Below are 23,324 nucleotides of genomic sequence, written 5' to 3'. Positions count from 1 at the left end.
ACACACACACACACACACACACACACACACACACACACACACGGATATACACAGAGACAAGGCAAATATACAAAAGATAGGGCAAAAACAAGAAATAAATAAATAGAAGATACAATTCCCCATATACAGAGGAACCAGAGGGAGAAATAACACCTACCAACACAAAAACTCCGCCTGCAAAATCTGACTTGCCATACATAATAACAAGCTCTGCAGATGTCTCGCCAATCAAATCTTGTGACTAAGCCACCACCACGTGACTGAGCCGGCCCGCAGCTAGATCACGGCTGGGAACCATTGGCCAATCAGAAGACGCTGCCAGAACACGTGAAAGGTTATATCGATAGGCTGGAAGGGGTTTAGTGTCTCTTCTTGCGGGATGACATCATCTGGAATCTAGTAATAGTTTCCCTACAGAGAGTGAACTAACTACTAGTTAACTGGTAGTTAGCTAACTAACTAGTAACTAACTTACTAGTTACTTAGCAAGTCTGCAGCAAGGAAATTTGTCAAAAGTATAGAAAACTCTATCTCAGTATCAATCACCACAAGCAATGTACCCACCCATGGACATCACTAGACTTGAACTCCCACACCTTGACATATCATAAACAATCCAATCCACATATCGATTGAATCCCCATCATGTCCCGAGAGCAAATTCCCAAATAGCTTCTCTGCAATCAACAGCTCTTTGGGGTAAATAAATAAATAAGCAAAATAAATATATAAAAAAAAAACACTTAAACAACCCCCCCAACCCGCCTAATACTCCTCCTCGCCCCCTCCCCGACAACCGTAACCTTCCCCTCGCCCTCCAACCCCTTCACCGCCCCCGCAAACGCCATCCCATCAACCTCCATACTACTTCCCTCCCCCACCCTCCTCAATACCTCCGACCACCTCACCCCCACTCCCCCGCTCCCCCCACCCAACTCCTCCACAACCCGCAGCACCTCCCTCTTCAAATCTTCCCGGAGCCTCCTCTCACTCGCACTTGTCCCCTCCGTCAACAGGCTCATATCAATCAGCCCTGTCCGCGCATCCGTGGCTGCCTGCTTGAGCGCCGATCGGATCAGACGAACAGCTTCCTCGACGTCGCTGGCGTGGACTTCGCTGGATAGGCGCATGCGGGCGTGTGCTTCTGCGAGGCGGATCATGGATTCGAGCTGCCGGGTTGTGGCTGTTATGCGTCTGTCAGCGGACCGGATGTCGTCGCCTAGTTTGCGCATGGCGACGTAGGCGTTTACGAGGGCTGTGCTGGCTTCCGGGGTTAGGGTTGGGTTTATGTTTGTTTTGGCGTATGTTATGTAGGCTGTTAGGAATTCGATGGGCTGTTTAAGTGTTTTAGAGATTGTGGGGGTTAGCGGGGAGGGATTGTTTCGTGTGTGAGCTGAAGTATGTGGGTTTGGTTGGGTTTTTTTTTTTTTTTTTTTTTTTTTTTGGGGGGGGGGAGGGGAGGTGGGAGCGGGTATAAAAGGTAACTGACAAGAATCTCCTCACTACTACCACTTTCAGGGGTATCTTCAAGATACATTCCTACTAAATGCTTGGCCAGTCGACGGTCGTTCTGCTCGTCAATCCGGTCCAGAACAAGGTATACTAAATCAAACCGAGAAAGCAATGTCGGGGGCAGGTCGATGTTCTGTGGCACGGGGAGGTTGGGGTTATATTTGCTTCCAATAGGGTTGGCTGAAGCCAGGATACTCGTGCGCGCATTCAGTGTCGTGATGATTCCCGCTTTGGCAATGGAGACGGTCTGCTGTTCCATCACTTCATGCAGAACGGAACGAGTTGAATCGTTCATCTTGTCAAATTCGTCGATGCAACAGACACCCCCGTCGGAGAGGACGAGGGCGCCGGACTCGAGGACTAGTTGTCTCGAGTCGGGATCACGGGTCACGTATGCTGTGAGACCGACAGCGGACGAGCCTTTGCCGCTCGTATACACACCCCGTGGTGCGATCTTATGCACATACTGTAGTAGTTGAGATTTCGACGTCGAGGGATCTCCACAGAGAAGAACATTGATGTCACCACGGTATCGCGGGTTGCCACCCTTTTCAAAGATCTTATTTGTCCCGCCAAACAGTTGCAGCAGAATTCCCTTTTTCACGTCCTCCATCTCATAAATACTCGGTGCTAGAGACCGTGAAAGAAGCTCGTAGATATCAGGTCTCCGAGCAGTTTCTTTGATTTTTGCCTCCTCTTCCGCGGTGACTTTCCTAACATGCTCCACGTCTCCTGCAATCTGCTCGGAAAGCTCTTGCTCCACGGTCATGGTATCGACACCAAGTTTCTTGCGGTCAGTTTTCTGCACATGGAGCACATCCACATAAGTCTTGAATAGAGATTTGGTTGTTCGTTGGCGTGGATTAACCCGAACAGGATTGCAGCGGAATATACCAGTAACCACAACTCTATCACCAGCCTTGCAAACGTCTACCAGTTCGTCATAGGCACAGAGCGAGACCGAGTGAGGTGTTTGTCCGTCAGGGATTGAGTCGGGTGTTTCCTGGAGTTTAATGACCTGCTTATCAGCAAAGGTCGACCGGTTGTGGATGAGTTGCATGGAGTTGGGCATCCCGCAAATTTCCCGTGGACATTTGGTAGGTTCCGTAATTTTGCCGCGGTCGATATCGACAGCAACGCTGAAGTGACAAGCCTCGCAACGGAAAAACGCTAGAGAAGGTTATGATAAGCGTTCTGCTAAATATAATTTGTGTAAAGGGGGGCCACTGCTTACCTTCCTTCATATCTGGAATGACAGGGGTTGCTCGAATAACGAGACCCTTGATACTAATGAGTTTATCCATGTCTGCAATTGTAAAATGTTAGCAACATTCTCTCTTTTTTTAAAAAAAACAAAATATAATGGAGCCTGGCATACCTGCAGGATCCAAGTCTCTCATGTTGACTGTTTTATGCATCCCAAAGGGTAACACCTTGTAAGTCTTGCTTTCAACATCCGCCAGCAAATTCGGCACTTCAGACTGTTGAACCTGTGCCATCCCATTTCCAATTTCAGAGCTGGGAGCAGGGGGAACTGAACTACTGTCTCTTGCTCTGGGTTGGCGTCTCTGACTAGCGTGTGCTCTAAGAGCTTCCATTTCCTTCAATGCCAGCTCAATCATGACATCCTTCACAGTTTGATCCATAATAGGAATTATTTCCTGCGGGTATGCTTGGACCTGATGCCAAAGCTTGAGCGTTGACGGGTAAGCCTTCAGGTTGCGAATATCAAGATTCAATCCCGTTACGCCCAGCTGACGCATGTCATTCAGCATCTTGATGTATTCCTTTTCTTCAGCCGCAGCACCCATGGCACGGGTTTCTTCCTCAGAAGCGCCGTCAGCCCACATGCGATATTTCTTAGCGTAGTTGTACAGGAAATTCTTGAACGCGGCCATTGAGTCCTGGATGGAGATATTGGTACCCCAAATGATGCGCGTAGAGCTTCCACCCAGGGCGTCCGCTTCGGAAGTATCTGGCTGTATATTTGAAAATGTAGCATCGGAATGAGGTTCTCCCTCGCGAACTGGTATGCCATTCTCATCGACGAATACTTGTCTGCGGTGGCCTGAGGAGGAGGCAAATGCATCGGAGTGAATAGCACCTCTTCTTGTGGATACGTTGGGGACTCCTGTTGATCGGATGGATTGGGAAGACCGGACAAAAATGCCACTGCTACTACTATGGATATCAGCCGTGCGACTCTGGTGGTTAATTGCACGAGGTGGGCTTGAGCTGGACATGTAGCGAATTGGAGAAGAGTCTGTTGAATATAAAGTTAGCTTGCCATTTTTTTTTTTTTTTTTTTGTTTTCCAAACACAATGCAGGATGCAGATATACCTCCAACAATTGGACGAGCATTTGCTATGGGTGTTCTGTCCCCATCACCAGCATTTGGTGCCTCTCTAATCGGGGAACTGGGTTCCATTCTTGCATCTGAAGAAAGAGAATGACCTTGCGGCTGAGGAGGGGAGGATGATCGAAAGAATAAAGGGGATGAAACGGGAACATTGGCCTCTCTCAACCATCTTGATGTCCGTGGAGAACTTTGCAAGTTATTCTGTAGTTGATGGCCTCTGTTTGCTGCAGAGGAAGGGCTGCTTTGGGGTTGAGGATTGGAGGCGCTGGCGTCGGTAGGAGTTGAAGCTGCGGAGTTTCTAGCTGGGCGGCCGCGACGGCTGGCTGAACCAGGGGTCGACATCACTAGCGAGGCCCTTTATGGGTTATGGGCAATAGAACTGAGATGGTTTACTGGATATGGGTATTTTTTTTAACTGGAAATAAGCGCAGAAGATGAATCGAGAGTGCTGTCGTTGTCGTTGTCGTTGTGGCTGTCGTGGTTGAAATAAATGAGCGAGAGATGAAATTCGCAGGAAAACTTCTGAGGAAGTCGCGTGGTGAGACGCGGTTTCCTGGACGACGCGTAAAGTGATTCCTATTTAGGATGGCGTGTTAGATCTGTAGGATTACTAATATATTATGTCATAGTTATCACAATCTTGTTCATGATGGGAGCGAATGAAGATGTAACCGAGAAACGAACACCTAGCAACTAAACTGATGGCTTTGCATATCTCCTAGTTTACATCCCCTTCCTTCCGCTTTATTTCTAGAGCAAGCAATTAATATAATATATCCATAGTATACAATTTTGATGTACTTTTGGCCATTGTTGTTGACTTCAACCACTGGATCAAGGTTCTGAGATCTTTGAAGCATGATTTTACCGTAAGCTCTGGGATCAGCGGAAGTATAAAGTGTAATCTTCAGAACCTTTATTTTCAGTCATTCCAGTTGAAAACAAACAACCTTTTTTGAACAAACAAACAGAAGAATAGACCGCTAATCAAATACACTTTATTCCTACCCAGCAATCCATACAAAAAATATCTCTGTTTCAACGGTCGTCGATTACTGGATTTCTTTTTTTGGGTGATACACACCATCGTTTCACCGCCGACGTCATTTCAAACAATTGGCAGGGAATTGAAGCCCTGAAGAACACCAAAAAAACCCCACTGCGCTGCGTGATTGGTGCTGCAGCCCAAATGCTTGTTTGCAGGGACCGCCCCTCACGTTTTACCGTAGCCAGCTCAGCGGTTAGAAATTTTAGACGATACAAGGCGCCAAAACCCTGTTCTCTCATCATTCAGGCTGCGGGCTTCATACTCTGTGCCTTGATTTTTCATCGATTCCACCAAAATCTTGGGTGAGGATCAATTATTAGCGCCGGGGGTTGCAGGGAGACCAGCTGTCACCAGGCACCCTGGGGATGAGGACATTGGAGAATATCCACGGAATAATTAGTTAATGATCGTCGTCGTTGGTGATGACAGAGCCTACAAGGGGCCTGTCTGAGAGGAGGATGGGGGCAGATAGCCGGCTGGCTGTTCGTGATTGCCCGGTTTGCGGTTGGTGCCTCAACCAGGGAAAAGTGACAGCGACTCCACAACGAGTCGGCTCAGCTAGTTACGACCTGCCGTTTGCTGGTAGGAAAAGGACAAGGGAGAATTCTTGACGATGCTCGATGACTTCAACTCACTCGCTCATTACTTGCTCTCCCTCTCTCCCTCTCTAAACTATACATATACACACACACACACACACACACACTCTCTCTCTCTCTCTCTCTCTCTCTCTCTCTCTCTCTCTCTCTCTCTCTCTCTCTCTCTCTCTCTCTCTCTCTCTCTCTGTCTCTCTCTCTCTGTCTCTCTCTCTCCCCTCCCCCCGCTGGGCACCGCTGGGCACGGGATTATTCTCTATTGACTTGTCAACTCCTAGTTTCCCCTCTTTCCTTTCACAGTGTCTGTCTCTCCGGAAACCCACGTTGAAGAAGCATAGTGGACAACTGAAAGAGACCTGTATACACACTCTTTCACTCTGCTTTGTCTAATTAGCTCCTTTGCCTTCATAAACAGCACATCATTCTCTTTCTTGTATCTTTATTGTTCACTCTTTATGTTCTCTTTCCTTCCCTTTTCCTTCCCTAGAATACATTCACACCCCTCTCCAGTCTGCGAAGCCGGTACTTCACACACCTGAACCTGCCAGGTCCTCGCCGACAAGACCTAAAAAGACCTAAAAAGACCTAAAAAGACCATTCTCCTTGGACTCTCTAGCTTGGGGGACTTCTACGTCTTGCATTTATCCATCCTCTGTCGGCGGTGGGTTAATCCGTGGTTGATGATGATACTGGCCATCATTACCGAAAATGTCCAGTAACAACCAGAGCGTGGCCGCTGCGCTTGACGCACAGAGCGGCACGGGCCAGAAGACAGCGGGCATGTCAATTACCACGTTCCTGGCATCCCTAGCTACCGCTGTCATCATTTTTGCAGTCGAATTTCTCCTGTTCATCCTTCTCAAGGGAAAACTGACCAGGATATAGTGAGTAATACTCATCCCCCGTTCCCCATCTCCAAAAGGGAAACAGGGAATTGAAAGACTCTTTTAACACTGGGAATTTCATTGTTTTAGCCAACCCCGAACATATCTAGTCCCAGAACGAGAACGCACAAATCCTTCCCCAGCTGGTCTTTTTAGGTGGGTTGCACCAGTATTCAGGACTTCCAACTCAGAATTCATTCAGAAGTGTGGACTCGATGCCTACTTCTTCCTACGATACCTACGAATGCTTCTTAAGATTTTTCTCCCTCTTTCTTTCATCATCCTCCCCGTACTTATTCCTTTGAACAAAGTTGGAGGAAAGGACACCAAACACGTTGCGTCTAGGAACGGCACTCGGTACAATGTGACTGGCTTGGATCAGCTGGCCTGGGGGAATATCGCGCCAGAACATACAAATCGATATTGGGCCCATCTGGTTCTGGCAGTCATTGTCGTTGTCTACGTGTGTGCTGTTTTCTTTGACGAGCTTCGTAGCTATATCAGGCTACGGCAAACATATCTGACGTCTCCCCAACATCGATTGCGGGCGTCAGCTACCACGGTCCTGGTGACTGCCATTCCTTCAAAATGGCTATCAGTGGATGCTCTTGATCGCCTGTATGATGTGTTCCCTGGAGGCGTCCGCAATATTTGGATAAACCGCAATTTGGACGAGCTGAGTGAGAAAGTGAAGCTACGTAATAAGATTGCTCTAGTTCTTGAATCTGCGGAGACGGAACTAATAAAGAAATGCAAGAAGGCGCAGCTGAAACAAGCAAAAGCCCAGGCCAGAAAATCAGGCAAGAAACCAGCTGAAGTGGATCATGAAAAATTGGCTGCGGAACAAAGAGCCTCTCGTCTCGCTGAAGAACCTGGTATCAGCTCGGGGAACCCCCACGAAGCTCGAACCATCCAGGAAGTATTACACGGCCGTCGCGAAGAAAGGACATTCACGCAGCAGGTACATGGTAATCGTGGTTTCATTCCACTTGTGGGTAATGGGGCGGGGGTTGTAGGATCTGGAGTTGCAAAGCTCGGGAAAACGGTTTGGGGCGGTTTCCGGAAGGTTGGCAACACTGCTGATGACACATTACATACCACTGGTGGGTTTGACGGCCAGATGGAAAATGATGCCGTAAACATGCATCAGGGTCAACCAGGTGCAGCTAATGGCGCTGGTACCGAACTCGGATCTGAGAAGCCTGTGAATGGTCTGAGGAGAGCTGGAACCACTGCAGTAAAGCCAACAGATAGTGCCCAGCATCAAACGGGAGCCCATGTCGATGATTCTCCTGAGGCTGATGGGGCTCATCCGTCCTTGGGAGAATCGTATGTAGAAGGACCCCCTAATATGGATGGGTTTGTTGATCAACAACCACACCCCGCACGATTGAAGCTATGGAAAAACTCGCGATCACCAAATGCCCATCAGGATCACCACGACGACGAGCACCCCTTGACGAACCCTGCCCCCGTAACACCATTGGATGAGAGAAAGAAGAAAAAGGCCTTCCGATTCAACAGACGTCGCCCTGCTAAGGAAGGCGACGAGATTGAAGGACAGGCATACCCGATGGCCTATAACGAGGAGTTCGAAGAGGATGACTATGGGGACCCGCTTTGGATGAAGTACATTAAAGAAAAAGATCGTGAGACTATGCGTCTACCGATTTTTGGTTGGAGCTGGATGCCCACAATACCTCTCCTAGGCAAAAAAGTGGATACGATCTATCACTGTCGTCAGGAACTCTCCCGCTTGAATCTAGAAATCGAAATTGATCAGCAACATCCGGAAAAATTCCCGCTTATGAATTCTGCCTTTGTTCAATTTAATCATCAGGTGGCTGCTCATATGGCCTGTCAATCTGTCAGCCATCATATACCAAAGCAAATGGCACCGCGGCTGGTGGAAATATCTCCAGACGACGTCATCTGGGAGAATATGTCTATCAAATGGTGGGAGCGATACTTGAGGACTTTTGGGGTGCTCGTCATTGTCTCTGCCATGGTCGTTGGCTGGGCTTTCCCCGTGGCCTTTACAGGTTTGCTGTCTCAGCTCACCTATCTTGAAGGGCAATTTTCCTGGCTGCGATGGCTCTCTAAATTGCCTACCTGGTTAATTTCGGCAATCCAGGGCATCTTGCCGCCATTGTTTCTGGCTATCCTCATGGCCATTTTGCCTCTCCTCCTGCGATTTCTCTCCAAGAACCAAGGCGTGCACACGGGAATGGCTGTCGAGTTGACTGTGCAGAATTACTATTTTGCCTTTCTGTTCGTTCAGATATTCCTCGTCGTCTCGATTTCGTCTGGCTTTACCACCATATTCAATTCCATCACGGATGTGACAAGTATTCCTGAGCTTCTGGCTCAAAATATTCCTCGAGCTAGCAACTATTTCTTCTCCTACATGGTGCTTCAAGCCATGTCTGTCAGTGCTGGTGCGCTGGTTCAGATCTTTGGTCTTGTCAGCTGGTTTGTTTTGGCTCCTATTCTAGACAACACTGCCAGACTGAAGTGGGCGCGGACCACGAATCTCAATCAGATGCAATGGGGTACTTTCTTCCCTGTATATACGACCCTAGCATCAATCGGTAAGTTCGTGATTGTGAATTTGCCCATTTTGCTGATTTTTGTGCAATTGTTTCTAATCTCTATCCGCTTTATTAATAGGCTTGATCTATTGTGTCATTTCCCCACTCATCATGATTTTCAATGTGCTTACCTTTGGGCTATTTTGGTTCGTTTATCGGTACAATACTCTTTACGTTACGAAATTCCGCTTCGACACGGGAGGTCTGCTTTTCCCTAAAGCTATCAATCAACTTTTCACTGGCATATATGTCATGGAAATCTGTCTTATTGGCATGTTTTTCCTCGTCAGAGACGTGGACGGAAACTTTGCCTGTGAAGGTCAGGCTATCTGCATGATAGTCGTCTTGATTCTAACAGTTGGCTTTCAATACCTCCTCAACGAAGCGTTCAACCCGTTGTTCCGGTATTTGCCGATAACACTGGAAGACGAGGCAAGCCGTCGCGATGAGGTATTCGCTCGTGCCCAACGGAAGAGACTGGGTCTGGTGGAAGAAGGCGATGAAGACGAAGACAACGACGACGACGAAGAAGAAAACAACGATCAAAATCATGACAGTGACTATAACCACTACGAAAGACCAGTGGAGCATGGGAACATCAAGCTAGGCCGGATCGATGGCAGGAAAGATAAGAAGGGAGCGATGACTCGACAACTCGGCAAACTTGTGCCGGGTAGCCACAAACACAAACACATCTCATGGGCCGATCGATCCAGAAATCGCCACTCCAAATACTTTGGCGGACGCTCAGACCCCACCATCCCGACCATCAAACACATGCGCGAAAAGCTAGCAAAGGACGCAGAATCCCAAGTCACCGCAACCTATGCGATAGGCCAGGCGCTTTTTTCCGGCATCCACGATGAACTGGAAGATCTCACGCCAGACGAACGCGACCAGCTCGTCCAGCGGGCGTTCCAGCACGAGGCGCTGCGCATGAAACGCCCCGTCATCTGGATTCCGCGGGATGATCTGGGTGTTAGTGATGATGAAGTATTCAGGACGCAGCGGTTTAGCAAGCATATTTGGATTAGTAATGAATATCAGGCGTTGGATGGGCGGTGTCGGGCGATTTTTAGTCGGAGTCCGCCTGATTTTTCGGAGGTGGATCTAATTCAGCTTTGAGTCGATTGAGTGGGCGATGAATTGATTATGCATAAGCGATTCCTGATTATTTTTTACCTGTTAAAATCTTTCCCCCTCCCTGTGTGACCAGTATTCATTGCTTCTCTTTGTCTAATCTACGTATTTTCTATCTTTGCATCATGGAGCGAGCGCTGGTGTTTTCTCGAGCAAGGACCTATTTTTCGAATTCATGAGAGGGCAAGGGAAGGGAAGGGAAGAGATGGAGGAGATGGAAAAATCATAACTCGAGCAAAAACCATAGATAATTTCACGCTTCCCTGCGAACGTTGAAATTTGGCCTGCTGGCATGTCGCAACCACACCCTATGCATTATTTTAGGGCTCGCGGTGTGCCTGTTTCCTGCAACTTCGGTAGATAGATTTGACATGCCTATCCACATCTACTCTCCTTCTTTTTATTTAGTCTATAAACGGTCACCTCATCCCGCATTGTCCTGTTTGTATATAGAGTCATAGGCCAAAGTAGACGTGAGGAAAGAAAAGAACATATAAATTTCCGGTAGGATATTCGCAATAAGATCAACTCCGGATTGTATAACTAATATATCATGCCGGATTTCCAGTGGATCTAGAGTGGAACCCCAGAACAGCACATACCTGCATCGACATGAGAGTGAGAAGAGCGCAGGATAAACTACTGATTGGGAACAACCAACTCGTTTCAAGTTTCTTTCTGCCAACCTTTTTTTTTTTTTTTTTTTTTTTTTTTTCTCCTCCATGCTAACCCTGTTCTATCGATGTTTCAGAGAACCTTAGTACAAGCACGCATCACTTAACAGTTAGCCACACGTTGCTTTGTTTGGTGCAAAATTCCTGGGGTCTGCCAAATCTAGATGTCAGCCACTGGAGTAACTACGTAACAGCCCTTTTGCGAGTGGTTTTTTAAAAGATAAAATCCGCGTCGCCTCGTCAGCCTCTAGTTAAAAGGCTACACAGTATCCGGAATAGCCTTCCAGAGATTTTATGCAGTAAATTCAGAGGAATTTACTTTCCTTTCTTCGTACCCAGCCATATCGTCCGCAGCAAGGTCATGCATAAAGTGGTCCTGGCTACTGGTTTATTCGGGGCTGGTGGCTCAAGCCGTGAAATGTGACGAAGGGGTGTGCTTGTATATATTATCTTCCGCCTCCCTCTTGAGGAGCTCTCGTTTAAAACGCAATGAGACTGGTCTGGGCAAAGGAGAGACAAAAAAAAAAAAGAAAGAAAGAAAAAGAAAAAGCAAAAGATGTCGAATCGGGCCAAGCACTGACAGGCAACACGTTTTACCATGGCTGAACCTGACGCCGTTCATTGGCCCTTCAGCTCCCAGCGAGCGTGTGCTTTTGCTGCTTCTCACAAGGCTGGAGCGTCAAATGAAACATTTTTAGTGTGGATTCTGTGAAGTTGTGCTTGTGGAATTATTATTAGGAGCTTCCTGGGATGGATGATAGGCAATTGGGGGTGTGGGGGGGGGTAGTGGCATTTATTTATCCCTGTTAAACCAGTTCATTCATGAAAACAATCTCTTGCAAGGAGCCTTGTGGCTGATGAAGATCTGCATACATAAGGAGACCGATTGAACCTTCAGCGGCCCAAGTCGGTCGAATGTTCCACTCTCTCCTCTTTTTGTGCCCTATGTCCATCGATGTGCCGGTTATATTTTATTCCTGGTTATAAACATAGCCATATATCTATCATTTACTCCATTGCATCAACCTAGATAGAGAGTGGCACACATTGTAATCAGAAAAGACATACTTACCTTGCCCCCTTAACCCACAACCTCATTCTCCACGGAGCCAGGCACCCGTCCACCACACGGAAAAAAACCTCACCTACTCTTAAACAATGTCCTCTCGCTCCACCCTATCCCTCACATCCCTCCTCATCCCCCTCCTCATCCTAACCCTCCACACAATCCCCACAGCTGCCTCTTCCTGCATCCGCACCAATGACGTCGAACGCTGCTGTCCCGGCACCATGCGCGGCGGCATAACCTACGACAAAGACGGCCTAAAGCCTCAAGGCGTCTGCTGCATAACCCCAGACAGCACCCTCGAAAGAAGAAAAATTGACCCTCTCCGCTTCATCCGCCGCCAGACGCTAGGCATCAATGGCCTGCCCACGGAGTGCGACGATGGCGAAGTCACCGTTCCCCTGAGCGCCAAGGACTATGACAAGCAGGTATCTTCCGTCGTGGCTTCGATTAGCAGTGAGGCGTCTGCTGCCTCTTCGGTGGATATCACTGCTGCTGCGACTGAGAATGCTAGAACCACTCAAACTGCCACCACGACTCAGGGTACGGGTACGACTCAGGGCGCGGGCACGACTCAGGGCGCAGACACAAGCCGGCCTGCGAGTCCGAGCTCGACAATCAGTACTGGGGGTATGCCCGCGGCGACGGGACGGATATCATATTTTGCTGCCGCTGGAGGGGCCGTGGTGGCTGTGGTAGCTGTTGCTGGCGTCTTGTAAAGAGCAGAATGCTGGAGCTTGCCATCTACATTACCAGCATTTAGGCTTTTAGAGGTATAGCAAATCGCAGTATTTCCCAGGCTAAGGGCTATCACATTCTTTTATGAGCTGGATATCCAGGCATCCGGGTCCTCGATTTCAAGCTTATGAGATTGCTGTTCGTTTCTTTTCCTTCTTTCTGGTTTTCTTCTGGTCGTTTCCCCGCCCCGTTTTACTTCACCCTCATTGTTCTTCTTTTTATCGCCCTGATCCTCCTCGCCAGTTAGAGCCGGATTTGTTGGCTATAAAAGGATTGGCCTCAGACACAGCTGGATATGGATTTGGATTTGGGATGTTGAAGTTTGATACTTATCACTTTTGGAAAAAAGAAAGACCGTTGTTCTCAGATTATTTTTATAATAAAATGAAGTCGATAATTTCTTTTCTTCCTAATGTCTGCGTAAAACTCAATCACAAAATGGTCAATCCCAATGTCATGAATCACCAACTTTCTATGACATCATTTCCAGAGAATCAGCAACCACTACAGCTACAGGAGAATCTTTGCAATTGGGCGGTCCATATACCATAGAGCCACTAATGTAAAACACAGCCCATGATCCGGTTCAATGTCAAGAATTGAGCTGTTGTCAAACCAGGAAAAAGATGACATATCGGACCACACATGTATACATACACACACACATCCAGCGGGAAATGGCCGGATGTATCTTTCCCCAATTTACCCCGCTTCACGAAAACTTCACTGATTAACCAACCCCAAACCCCAACCGGCCAAGCATGCTCGATTTTTTTTTTTTTTTTTTTTTTTTTGTTTTTGTTTTTCTTCTTTATCATCATTTCTCCACTTTCTTTTCCTCCTAATATCGCAAATAAAAAAAAAAAAAAAGAAAGGCCTTCTTTCATCATTCGAGATTGCCTCACTTGCCATATCTTAACTTGAATACACTCCTCATCTCTCTCCAAAGCCATCATCTGGGACTAGTCGGCATCCAAACAAATCGAAAATGTGCAAGCCAGCAACCTGCCCCACCTGCTGTAAGTGCCGCACACAATCCAATGTTGAATCAACGGAGTAATTAGCAACTCCATATCCCATTTCTCATTTCACATCTGCATTCTCATCTACTCCTGAATCTGTGTCCCATTTTGCCTTCATATACCAACCCGCTAACACCTGTCCCTCCCCCGCCTCTGGGAAAACGGAAAACCCATCACAGCCAAGAAAACCTGGTTTGGCTGCGGTCAGCATATCGCAGGCGTCATGGACACGATCCCCACAGAGGATTGGTGTACCTGCGCTCCGAAGGCCAAGTTTGGCGAGAAGGAATATCCGCCGCGCACTGGTGAAGGGAAGGCTGCTGAGTCTAGCTAGAGCGGGGTTAGGTCAAACAAATGGTGGTGTTTTTTTTAGTGGGGGTGGGATCGGAGTCTATAAACTGAAGATGTGAAGATGTGATGCTATATACATGATAGAGGGTTATGAGAGAGAGACGTTAATATATAATAAAACACAGTGGGAATATTGGAATGGGGTTTCTGACAAATGGGGTTTCGAGGGCGGCTTGTATTTGGTTGTGTTCAGGAGAGGGGCAAATGGGGCTTGAAACAAAACGCCGCTGATTCTTTCTTTCTCTTCGCTTCCTTATATATTTGATTCTTGAGCGAGGGTGAAAAATCTCACGCACATATTTCTACCTGGGGATTGGGATTTCTTTTTTGCACCTTGCGAAGCTATATAATACATATCGGGCGTCTTGTATTCACGATACTCCCCCGATTCAATAATGCGGCGCTGCAAACTCTCGTATTAATACCAACCCAATACGCGCCGGAGGTTAACATGACTAACTCATCTCCCGTCCCTCGGCCTTCTTTGGCCTTTCACCTCTGTATATCGTACCTAGGCTTCTCTATGTCAAAATCCTCGAACTCCAGGTTTTCACCGCATGTATATGTATATCCATCCATCTATCTATCTATCTATCTATATATATATATATATATATATATATATATTTAGATATATATCTATGTCTATCTAATCGTTCCCGGCATAGCCACTGCTTGTGTCCATGGTTCTCTCGCTTCCCCCGCGTTTCGGTGATCAACCCCCCCACGAAACCAGGCCAGAGAGTTTTCACCGATTCTCCCGCCACCCATATTCTCGATATTCAGATATCAAGGGTGCAGCTGCATCAGATGCAGCTTGCCTACTGAATACTGAGTTGAAGAAAAGCGCACACAAGGCAACCGGAAAAGGCAGCAAAAAATGCGTCTAGAGAGCCTAAGGGACCCAGTGGCTGGGCCAGAATCTGGCCCTGAACATCCATTTCCCATGAAACTCTCTGGTCCAGTTATCAAAGGGTTCGGGAGGGGTAGTAAGGAGGTAGGTTTGTTCTTTCAGTTTATTTTATTTTATTTTATTTTATTAAAAAAGTCATGCTATTTTATCTCTGTTCCTCCTTTTATTATACATTTGTATTCAACTGTCGATTGTCCTTTTTCATGGATTAAGTATATCCCTTGTCTTTATGACCCAATCCCATATTGTCCTCCTTTGCACCCTATGCACCAGTGGGATTTGTTTATGAATAGGAGAGGATATGAATAAATTCTCCTTTTGCTGCTCAATGCACTGCATATTAGTTCCCTTTTAAGTTATGTGGCTCTACTCCTGACATACCCCTTCTCCGCCTCTTTGCAACTTCGTTACTGCACATGAAGACATATGCATAAGAAAGCTCCCAGGATGAAGCAAATGATGTACCATGAATGTTGGATATCTCTTATTCCTCAAGCATGCTCTCTTTCTCACCGTTTGCTGTTGTTTTCTCTTGCCCTTTCCATATCTACATCAAACCGAAAGGGCCCCGCTAAAAGTAATACGCAGCTCGGAATCCCCACCGCCAACATTCCCCCCGACTCCCTTTCAGCATACGGACATGTTGAGTCAGGCGTATACTACGGCGTCGCCGCTCTTGACCCATCCAAATTCAAATATAAAAAGGATAGCGATGCCGAGAAACAAACAAATGGTGCCCTTGAAACGCCACCACCGGAGCCTACACTCGAAGATGCCGATGCAAATGTCTTCCCCTGCGTTCTGAGCATAGGGTATAATCCCTTCTATAAGAATACGGTTCGGTCTGTGGTATGTAAACGCGCTTACTTTTAAAATATCCTCAATTTATGATTTAAGATTGCCTCCTCACCCAAAATGAGAAAGAAAAGAAAAAGTAAAAGAAAAAGAAAACAACCAAGCTAACAAACCTCACCCAGGAAATCCACCTCCTCCCCAAATTCACCAGTCCGAGTTCCAGCATGAACGGCTCCCCTTCAGCCCACCCAATCAACAACACCGCCCAAACGAACCAGCAAAACCAACGACCCAACTTCCTCCGCCTGCCCGATTTCTACGGTACACGCCTAAACCTGTTGGTGCTGGGTTATATCCGGCCTGAATACGACTATGTCAGCCTTGAGGCGCTGGTGGATGATATCCGGATCGACTGTGAGGTGGCGAGGAGGAGTTTGGAGAGGAAGGGGTATCTGGGCTATTTAAAGGGAGCTGGTGGTGGGGAAGGAAGGGGAGTGAGGGAGGCGAGGGACTGGCTGAGGAACTTTTAGGTGGGTTTGTTTGAAGGGGATACGAAAGTGGACAAAGGCGCATGGGGCGTGGGGCGTGGGGCATGGGGCATGGGGCATGGGGCATGGGGCGTGGGGAATGGGGAATGGGGAATGGGGAATGGGGAATGGGGAATGGGGAATGAGTTGTGGTGGTAGTTGTAGCATGCTTATCTTCTATCTCTTCCTTGATACCAATTCTATCTTGTTTTTGTATTCTTGTGTTTTTTTTTTTTAAGTTTTCTAGATATGGTGTCGCTAGTGTTTCGCTTATAGACCGAAATGAAGATTTGATTTTAACGGAGTTTATCAACGGGTTTCTGTTTTTCAGAGTGATTTAAAATCAACTCAGGACGAAGCTTCATTCATCATGACCATCATCATATATACAAGCGCGCATTTTCTCGCCGCTGGCTGACATGTGCTAGCAGGTACAAGAAGAGAACAGAATATATACAATGACATCAAACTCCTCTCGATTCCCACCCGTGAAAATCACTCTTTTCTCTCCACAAGTAGTCGTAAAGGGAAGGAAGAGGGCCATTTTTGTACCGAGAATCTTTGGAACAGGAAAGGTGATGATGAAAAAATAAAAATGAAAACCCGAACACCCCCATTTTGTTCCGCCCAGTGGGGTCATTTTAAGTAGACGAAAAAGAAAAAGAATATATGAAAAACATGCGGGGCTTTCTCCAAAATAAACAATACCATTAAAAGAAGAACGTGTTGGTCGTCATCGTAGATATCAGGAGGAAAGATGATGGGAGGTAACTTCAATCAATAAATAGAAATAATGCCAAGCTAAATCAAGTGAGAAAAGAAGAAATTAATCAGTAGACATCCAAGACCGCAGACTTTATGCCTTCAGTTAAATGCAAGGTAGGAACTATATCAAAGCGAATGAACTTGTTAGTAGGACAATCCTAGAACGGGGGGGGGGGGGGGGGAAGTGGTGGAAGCGTAGCGAAATAAAGGTAAAATATGGGAAAACGCCTACATTCATTACAATAAGCATAGGAATATCAAAAACGTCTCTCTTAACCGTCCAGCAGTAACTGCACTCGACCTTCCCATCTCGGAATCCCAACTGATTCATCCCAGCCTCACCGGCAATCCGACTCTTGCCCCACGCTTGTTTCGGGGATGACTTCATAGACGACGCACCAGAAAGATCGTTTGGAATGACATTGACATTTCCGTTGGCATTGACGTTGGTCGCGTTATTGCTACTGCCATTGCTGACACCGTTAACTGCTGTTGTCGTTCCGTCTCCAACACCAGCACCAGCGCTATCATTGGCGTCCGTGTCACCACCACCAGCAGATACCTCCCCGTTGCTATTCCGAAACAATCCTACCCCATCCTCCTTCGTCTTGTACTTCAGCAGCTTACACGTCGTCATAACACTACCCCGCGAATCACCAAATGCCAACTTCGCGAAATCCTCATAAAACTCAATCACACTGTCGTCATCCAGTAATTCAGCGAGGAAGACCGGCTGCGTGCGCCCCGCAGGTAGACTCTGATTGTCCATCACCGTCGTCGTTGCAGAGTTGCGCGAGTTATATGTACTGCTACCACGCGACGATACACCAGACGACGAAGAACCGCCCGTATTAACATTCAAATTCGGCTCCTTGCCCAATAATACCTCCTTCTTCCATCCAGTAAGTATACTAAACTCTTTTCCAACAGCAGCAATCTCTCCCGTCCGTCTACAAACAATCGTCGGCGTCCCACACGCATCAATGAAATCCTCATATTCCCAGAGAGTGCGCTGAAAACATTTCTCCATAAATATAAGATCGTCTTGGTTTAGCGTTTTGGTCGTGGCGATGAATGAGGGGCGGATGGATGCGAGCGCCTTGGCAATTTGCAAGGTCTTCTGTGGCGAAAAGCGCCGTTGGATGAAGGCCGTGAGGCTGTGGAAGCCACTTGTGTAGGAGTACGGTTCCTTGACGCTTTCGTAGATTGAAGAGGGGCTGCGATAGCGACGTTTCACACCTACTTGCATGTTTTTGAGGCTGGGGGTCGATATTCGGGGTGGCTGTGGTTGCTGCTGATGTTGGGTATTCGTTGGAGGCATGAGAGTGGTTCTGGATGAGAAATTAACGCTGGGATCATCAAACTGGGTTACTGTTGTCATCTGCGGGCTTTCCGTCGAGGTGGGACTGGCAAAATTCATCGGCGCACTCTCGATAGCGAACGCGTGCGGGTGATCAGTCATCTGGCCTGAGACACTATTCTGATTGTAGATATTTCGAGGATTGGTCGGGCCTTGTCCAGCCGGATTCCAGTCATTGAGCACCGGGTCGCCACCAAATAGGAAGGGGGATTGGTTGCTGGAGCCTTCTCCAAAGTTTTGCACTGTAAATGTACCAGAGCTGCGCCCAATTGATCCGCGCCGGGTGGCGGTGTCGCTGGGCGGAGTGTCTCCGGCTCCCGTAGCCAAATGACCTAGCATTCCGAATTCCAAAGCCCCATACCGATTTCCAAAATTCATGCTGGCAATGTCAAAATTGAACAGTGCAGGGTGACTTGGGTCAAAGAATGTAGAGCCATAGGGATCGGGGTTTTGGGAGGCGCTGGAAGATGGGGTAGTGCCGGAATTTTGCGCAATAGACGGGGAAAGAGTGTGATTTTGTGGATTTGAGGAGAGATCGAAAGTGGGTGACGCGGGGGGCTGCGCTTGGAATGCGCTGGGGTTCATTGTGGCATCCTGCATTACTCTGGAGGGCATGTGCTGGCTTTGTCGCGATTTCGCCTGGGTGTAGACGTTGTGGTAGTTGTTGGCGGACGGCGTCGAGAAGAAATTGGTTGAGACATCTTGGTGCGAAGGTTTGTTGTTGCTGTTGGTGTTGGTGCTATTGTTGTCACTGTTAGAATTGGTACCATTTCGTTGTTGCGAGTTGCTGTTGACTTTATTTCGCGCCGCCTGTGCCTGATTGTAGAGATTTCCTCGAATGCCTGGTATGAGAGCTTCGTTCGGGGCATCATGAAGATATTTAGCTTTCTTCCGTACGCCGTCGTGACATGTATCTTGTAGCCCACGCTTGATACATCGCTGGCAAGGTCGCTCATCCCCTTTAAAAATAAGTTTCACGCCATGTCAGTTTTCAAATTTTCCCAACAGCAATGCAAAACAACATCAAGAATATGAATATTAGTAATAAGAATATTAGTAATAAATCAAAGGAGAGGAAACTGGAACTATTTTCAATCAACCTCTCTGGCTTTCTATCACAGCGTAATGAGTGGCAGGGGCAAGGAGTCAGGGCAGATCAATGATCATCCAACATAATGATTATAAATTGAAAACAAGAGGTTTAAAAAGGAGTGAATAGGTAACCCAATTGCTTAAGTAGTTGGGGTAAAATGCTGGGAGAATATCATGAAGCAACGAAGACTAACGTACCACATGTCAAATGTGCCCTCTGGCAGGCAAAACAAGCTCTCTTCGCCTTCTTCCTCCTTGGGCGAAGAGGGTCTTTGGCGCTCGCATTGTTGGCACTGGCAGCTGTCGATGAAGTGGAAGGTTTCTGATGACCATTTGCAACCATGCCATTGCCAATTCCTTTCCCGTTGGACAGAGATTGCGGTCGCGACTCGGAGGAGTCCCAGTCTCCGGGGTTGTTGGCCATTGTCATGGCGTTTCGGGATTCTTGTTCTGCAGGGGTAGTAGTACTAGGAAGCGCCGGGGAGGGTGACGGCGATCCATTTCTGACGCTGGAGGTCATAATATGCAGATGTGGGGATATAGAGATATATATAGAATATAAATATATATATTGATTAACCTAGGAGGGTGGGAGGGATGGCTGTGCAAGAGATGTGGGGGCTGGTAGGGCTAAAAGAAATGCGGTGCGGCGGCAACAGAGAAGGGGGGGTGATTCTACTGTGGCTGCGTCCTGTCGATCGATGCGATGTGCACGTTTGTAGTTGGAGCTTTTCTTTTCGTCTGCAAATAGCCGAAGGTGTTTTCCTTCCACCTATCCTTATGAATTAATATATATATATATATATGAATGTATATGTATATGTATATTTAAAAAAAAAAAAAAAAAAAAAAAAAAAAAAAAGAGAGAGAGAGAGAGAGAGAGAGAGAAAAGAAAAAAAAAACCTTTATATTCCTCTTTCCATTTCCCCCTCCTTTTTTATACTTGATTAAAAGGGCAAAGACCCCCCAAAATACTTAAAAAAAAAAAATTTAAAAAAAGGTTGCATTAAAAGTGAAAAAGATTCTTACTGAGACGTATCAAACCACAGACACCACACTGCGTTGAGACTTGTAGGGTAATGGCTACAATTGCTAAGGTCTTCGAAGAGGGCTGACAACACCGACACGCACGAGCGGTTCGAGTGTGGTAACACAGCAGCTGTGAGGTGTGCTGCAGCCAAGCAGAGGAACAGCAGAAAGTGGGATCACGCGACCACGGCCAGGGCGTTGAGAAATCTGACTGGAGGATCTAACCTAGTGTAACACGCGAGCTGATCGAGTCTAGTCGATATTGGATGAGCGAGGTGTGGGGGGGGCTTGAGAAGCGAAGGGAGAGACGGCTCGGTGGGGGTAGAGGTGGAGGGAGAGATTGAGGGGGAGACGGGGAGGGGGTTGCAGAGTAAACGAGGTCAACCAAGCTAGGTCAAAACTGCAGTCAGATAACTCGGGCTGAAGACAGAATCACAGAGGGACAAGGCTGTCACGAACTGACGAAGTCGTAGCGAATGGGCGCGTGGAAAGCGTGGTTGGCTGAAAAATGACGATGCGACATCACAGAGGGGGAACCATGGAACCAACGGTAGTGCAACCTGGAGAAACCCTACGAGGCGGAAGTTGGTGGTTTGTCGGGGACGGCGATAGGGGTCGGGATTGTGATGGGGAGTGCTGTGATTGCGATTGTGACTACGATAGAGATGGCGAATGGCAATGGTACCGGTAATGGTAGTCAATATGGGATAGTGGTTATTAGATTAGTTTCGGAGAAGGCCGGTGGGAATGTCAGATCGTGGTTCAAACAGGGCCGGACGCACGGTGGACGGGAAGGCGGGTAGCGCATTGACAGACATAGGGGAGTGTTGATCGGATTGGGGCTAATGCGGAGGGATGTAGAGGGGAAGAGGAATCGGCGGCAACAAGAGGGCCGTATGTAAGGGGGTGGAAACAGGGTTTGGAGGGCGGGGAAGAGAGAAACGGGCGGGGTGGGAGATTATAGGAGAAGCAAGCCGGATGTGCGGATGGATGGTTGGATGGAGAGAAGCGGGGAGAGGGCAACCAAAGGAATGGAATAAGAGACGGACAAGAGAGCAAGAGTTCTATGCGAGTAAGGCGAACGGTAGATGGGTGAAGGAGGAGAAAAAGAAAGGAAGAGAGGAACAGGGAAAAAGCAAAGAAGAGAGCAAATCGGTGACTGACCGACTAACTGTCAGTTCAGCAGCAAGGAAGTTTTTCCTTTCACAGAAAAAGAAAAAGAAAAGAAAAAGAAAAGAAAAAGAAAAGAAAAGAAAAGAAAAGAAAAGAAGAAGAAGAAGAAAAAGAAAGAAAAGAGAAAGAGAAAAGACGATTAGAACATCTGCAGGGGAACGGGTATCAACTTATCAGCAATTCCAACACTGGAGACTGCAGATGGTCAGCTTCAATTGTTCACGTAAATAAATAAAAAATTGGTTCTTCTACTTAAAATATCCTTATTCCCGAGAATTTCATGTGTCTCAATGTCATCTCTATGGAAACAGCCATTCATGAGAGAGAGTTACCACCCGCAAGAATACACGTACACGAACATACTTATTTATATAATATATATATAAATAAACTACATAATTAATTGCACCGGCATTTTGCTACTTCTATCAATACGTTGCCGCTCATGGCCACCCGACAATAGAGACTGAATTGGTGTGATTATTCATCGAATCTTCAAGGGCATCAGGATACCTCCGCAACCCCGTTAACCTTGGAAATCTACCCCGCGGCTTTTGCATCTCTCAGCAAGACTTGGGACAAGAGCAATCGAAAATGCTAAAGGGAAAGGAGGGGATGCGAAGATAGCAGTTCGCACTCTCTGAGAATAAGCATGCGGATATATTTCAACCTTGAAAACCGAACATTAAACGACGCGGGGAAGGCTTTTCTGGCGATGAAGAGGTTGGGGGTGGGGTTGAAGGGAGAGAGACTCCTAGCCAGTCTCGGATATTATTTCTGCAGATCGCACACTCAGAATAGCTACGATGAAATGGATGAATGGATCATCATTGTTTACTGTTTCGTTTAAGGAGTCGGTTTACAGTTAGGAATTCGGCACCGGGCACGCGACATATTCTCGGGTATTAACTAATGACTTAACCATGGGCCACAGCTCGTATTCACGTCTCCTTGTTCCATTCATGCCGAGGTCAGCCCCGACCTGCTTCCACGCGGGGGTTGGAGAAGCGAATTCGGAGCGCCAACCAAACATTCGTCGCAAGCGCTTGAGCACGGTTCGTCACTTTTACCAGGAAAGGGAAAAAAGGCTTTTTTCGGGGTGGAGTTAAATCCAAAAACCACCTAACTAGCTCCGTAAAGGCTCGGCAGCGAGACCAGCGATGCGCGATCTGGGTATCTTGCAGATAGTTAGTTACCTGCATGCACTAATAATTCATTATTTCCTTGCCAACGCACTTGCTAACGACTCCCTGCATCGTGCTGGTTAAAGCATTCATTAATAGTATAATTCACCATATCATAGGGACGCAAATTTTCAGCAGAGGCGAGCCCGTTCGTTCAATCTGGTTCCTTTTTCTCAGCTTGTAATAATACCCCAGAGGCCAAAGCCCCCTTCCCAGGTCCTGTTCCAACAGAAATGAAAATCCTGACCTCAGTTTCAGCTTGAGAGCTCTGCATTTCTTTCTCACGGGGTCTTGCGATCTCTCAAAATTGCCCGATCAGATCGTCGAATTTAATCCAACTGCCAACATGTCTTCAGAAGGCTCCAAAATTCCGGGGTCATTTATCCACGTGAGTGTCTCGCAGCAACAGAAAAGAAAATAATAATAATAATAATAATAAAAAGAACAAAAGAAAAAGAAAATACATCTAAAAAAGCAATTTCTGGGGAAAAGCACTTCCAGATC

General features: G+C 47.1%; 6 protein-coding genes across 6 annotated transcripts in view; 4 read left to right on the top strand and 2 right to left on the bottom strand.

Moving 5' to 3' along the window:
- PAAG_01035 (cell division control protein) overlaps window positions 1-4,214 on the bottom strand; it is a gene marked incomplete at both ends in the record, with an annotated part of 7,887 nt that extends 3,673 nt beyond the window's left edge. The window contains 6 exons of the mRNA XM_015844223.1: window positions 128-260; window positions 804-1,334; window positions 1,490-2,682; window positions 2,747-2,818; window positions 2,891-3,775; window positions 3,854-4,214. Of these exons, the coding sequence (XP_015701004.1) occupies window positions 128-260; window positions 804-1,334; window positions 1,490-2,682; window positions 2,747-2,818; window positions 2,891-3,775; window positions 3,854-4,214 (3,175 nt within the window). The remainder of the gene's footprint in view (window positions 1-127; window positions 261-803; window positions 1,335-1,489; window positions 2,683-2,746; window positions 2,819-2,890; window positions 3,776-3,853) is intronic.
- A 2,010-nt stretch (window positions 4,215-6,224) lies between these two features.
- Window positions 6,225-10,116, top strand: PAAG_01034 (DUF221 domain-containing protein; the record flags this gene model as incomplete). Its single annotated transcript, XM_002797129.1, has 3 exons — window positions 6,225-6,400; window positions 6,491-8,991; window positions 9,071-10,116. The coding sequence occupies 3 exons, from the start codon at window positions 6,225-6,227 to the stop codon at window positions 10,114-10,116; spliced, it is 3,723 nt and encodes a 1,240-aa protein (XP_002797175.1).
- A 1,847-nt stretch (window positions 10,117-11,963) lies between these two features.
- PAAG_01033 (hypothetical protein) lies at window positions 11,964-12,590 on the top strand (the record flags this gene model as incomplete). Its single annotated transcript, XM_002797128.2, has 1 exon — window positions 11,964-12,590. The coding sequence occupies one exon, from the start codon at window positions 11,964-11,966 to the stop codon at window positions 12,588-12,590; it is 627 nt and encodes a 208-aa protein (XP_002797174.1).
- A 2,272-nt stretch (window positions 12,591-14,862) lies between these two features.
- Window positions 14,863-16,220, top strand: PAAG_01031 (hypothetical protein; the record flags this gene model as incomplete). Its single annotated transcript, XM_002797126.2, has 3 exons — window positions 14,863-14,979; window positions 15,484-15,744; window positions 15,873-16,220. 3 exons carry the CDS (start codon window positions 14,863-14,865, stop codon window positions 16,218-16,220), a joined length of 726 nt encoding a protein of 241 aa, XP_002797172.1.
- An 827-nt stretch (window positions 16,221-17,047) lies between these two features.
- On the bottom strand, window positions 17,048-19,954 carry PAAG_01030 (transcription factor; the record flags this gene model as incomplete). Its single annotated transcript, XM_015844222.1, has 3 exons — window positions 17,048-17,140; window positions 17,215-19,301; window positions 19,633-19,954. 3 exons carry the CDS (start codon window positions 19,952-19,954, stop codon window positions 17,048-17,050), a joined length of 2,502 nt encoding a protein of 833 aa, XP_015701003.1.
- A 2,605-nt stretch (window positions 19,955-22,559) lies between these two features.
- On the top strand, window positions 22,560-22,904 carry PAAG_01028 (hypothetical protein; the record flags this gene model as incomplete). The annotated part of the gene is made up of 2 exons (XM_002797123.2): window positions 22,560-22,691; window positions 22,767-22,904. 2 exons carry the CDS (start codon window positions 22,560-22,562, stop codon window positions 22,902-22,904), a joined length of 270 nt encoding a protein of 89 aa, XP_002797169.2.
- Between the last annotated feature and the right edge of the window lie 420 nt (window positions 22,905-23,324).

The sequence above is a fragment of the Paracoccidioides lutzii genome, assembly GCF_000150705.2.
Source record: "Paracoccidioides lutzii Pb01 unplaced genomic scaffold supercont2.2, whole genome shotgun sequence".
In the NCBI taxonomy this organism is placed as follows: domain Eukaryota; kingdom Fungi; phylum Ascomycota; class Eurotiomycetes; order Onygenales; family Ajellomycetaceae; genus Paracoccidioides; species Paracoccidioides lutzii.
The sequence above is the reverse complement of the archived record's forward strand: the minus strand, read 5'-3'. Positions and strand labels throughout refer to the sequence as shown.